The sequence below is a fragment of the Gavialis gangeticus genome, unplaced genomic scaffold, assembly GCF_001723915.1.
Source record: "Gavialis gangeticus isolate Ggan-Ray unplaced genomic scaffold, GavGan_comp1, whole genome shotgun sequence".
Lineage (NCBI taxonomy): Eukaryota > Metazoa > Chordata > Crocodylia > Gavialidae > Gavialis > Gavialis gangeticus.
Genome location: NW_017729002.1, coordinates 19,897,254 through 19,899,691, shown reverse-complemented (window position 1 = coordinate 19,899,691; position 2,438 = coordinate 19,897,254). Strand labels below are relative to the sequence as shown.

The 2,438-nt window shown below is 52.3% G+C and overlaps 1 protein-coding gene across 1 annotated transcript in view; it reads left to right on the top strand.

Annotated features, from left to right (window-relative positions):
- Positions 1-2,438, top strand: part of MSS51 (MSS51 mitochondrial translational activator) — a 25,259-nt gene that overhangs the window by 10,916 nt on the left and 11,905 nt on the right. Inside the window, exons 5-6 of the mRNA XM_019507586.1 lie at positions 951-1,075; positions 1,786-2,349. Coding sequence (XP_019363131.1) covers positions 951-1,075; positions 1,786-2,349 — 689 coding nt within the window. The remainder of the gene's footprint in view (positions 1-950; positions 1,076-1,785; positions 2,350-2,438) is intronic.

Below are 2,438 nucleotides of genomic sequence, written 5' to 3'. Positions count from 1 at the left end.
TATAGATGTGGTCGGGACTCGGGCTGGAGCCAGCTCACTTTTCAGCAGCAATCCTGCCTTGGCTGCTTTCCCACAGGTCAGCCATGGACGGGAAGAAAGGGAGGACAGATTTTGGGATCCGAACATATTTTGACATGTTTAAAAAGATGGAGGACACCTTCAAATTCTGTGTGGAGTGCAAGAAACTCCCTGATGCTCTTCCTGACTCCAAAAACCTGCGTCGATGCAAGAGGTACAGTTGGTCCCCCAGTGAAGTGGAGGGGTTGAGCATGGCTCTAGAGTCCTGTCCCACAGCACCAAGCAAGACCCATCCCCTGTTGCAAGTAAAAATGCTCTCAACTTCTTTGGAGTGGCTTTGAGAAGGGAAGAATTAATTCCTATCAGATACAAATGGGTTGTACTGGGCTTCTGAATGTGACACTGAAATGGATATTACACCCCTGAGCAGCAGCAGCATCCAGTTCTTGTCCTGTCATATCTCAGAGCCTGATCCCTGACCAAAGAAGTTACATGGTTGCAAGGTCATCCAGAGCCTTGCAACCCATTGGCACACCAGCTTCCCAAAACAATACCACCCAAGGGTGCAGGTGGGCTGGTTTCATACCCAGTCACCTGAGTGACCAAGTACTTGATGATAACTAGGCATGCTCCAAGCTGCCCTTGGCATAAGTCTGGAGCAAGGGTCCAACTCTGGTACCACAGCAAACCACCCTAACCACTCTGTCATCACACCCCATTGATGTTCTCTAAGGTGAATCTGATGTCTGTGGGTCACCTGTCCCATCCAGGGCTGGCAGAGGCAAGAATGCACTGAAATCCAGGGGAGACCAGACTCCTTGAGGCTGTTCTCACAAGCTCTGTCTGTGAGACCCTTCTCCATCAGCTTCCAGGATATGTATTGCTGCAGCCTGGTGCCCCTACTCCTTCTTCTTCTCTCACCCTCCCTCCAGGTGCCAGAATGTGTACTACTGCAGCCCTGAGTGCCAGCGGGCCAACTGGCCTGTGCACAAAAAGTTCTGCAAAAAGCTCAAGTTGGTAGCCCTTGACCGGCTGGTGGAGTGGCTCGTCTTCACAGGTAGGAAATTTGGGTTTGCTCTCCATGCCCCAGTGGACTGGTGTTGAGCAGGCTGGCCTCTCTAGAGCCAGAGGAAGGCAATGGCATTTCTCATTTGACTGCCTCTGCACCAGCTTACTAGCCAGCTTCCTCAGGTGGATAGTAAGGCTCCAAAGAACAGCAAGGGGATGGGGCTAGGGGTCAAACTGTAGGCTCTGTCCAGAGCTGCTTCTACTCTCTGCCAGCTCCTCACCCTACCTGACACTCCTGGTTTTCTGGGGTCTCAGAGACCAGCCCTCAAACACTGCCTTTAAAATGCAGTGAGCACCTCCCACAGTGACAGAGAGCCAGGCAGTGATTGGCAGTATGGGAATCTAACAACTGCACAAATGCATGTACTCCAACCTGCAGGAACTCCTGATTTTGCTCCTGCTTCTCAACCATTCAGGGTATGTCTGAAACCTGTATACTTGCAACCTTTCTCCTGGTTTGGCTGGCACAGCCCTGATGGTCTCATGGGTTCCCACCCTCCCATCCTCCTGTTTCCTATTCAGTAGCTACCACACCACATCCTGGCTCAGCAACAGGCATGCTTAACCCAAGTTAAGCTGACAGAGCCCCATGGCCAGTTTTCTTAAAGACTTAATGATATTCTCCAGGGAAAGGGATCTGTCCCACCTAGTGGAGGCAGGAGCCCGAAGAGTTAAGCTTGTCTGTATTTCTCCCACCAGGTGATATTCCTTTCCCCACGGAGACCTGGACTAAGCGCATCCAGGAAGTAAAAGGCTGGGAAGACTGGTTTGCCATGCAGGAGCACCTGGATGAAAAGCTGGGTGCTGTACTAACAGGGCGTTACATGACCATCCTCTGGGCCAATGCTGGGAAGCCAAAGCCAGAGGAGGGAGAGCTGCTGGAGTCCATCAAGCGGCTGACCTCAGATTTCCAGTCCCGACCAATCACCATTGGCTTGGGGCTCCATGCTTTCAGTATTGACCCCTATGCCAAGCCCATCACTGTGCATGTGGCTGGGGCTTCCCACATCGAGACCCTCAACACCCGGGTGATAGATTATGATGAGATCACACAGATATTTCCTGGGCACCAGGGCATTGAGGTGGTAATGGTTGGAGTGGATGTAGTTGATGGATCCATCATGAGACCTCCTCTGACAGCCTTTGGACCCAGGGGTAGAGTCTACCTCAGCAGCTATAAAGGCCTCTATCATGACTTTTGGGAATCCCAAGTAGAAACTCAGCAGGCTGCACGTCCGGACCTTGTGGTGGGCTTTCATCCAGGTGAGTGCCTGGGCAGAGCCTCACTATGGTTGTGTCGAAGAGGGGGTACCTCATCCCCCTGGGCCCACAGAGCTGGCCCCATCCTGGGT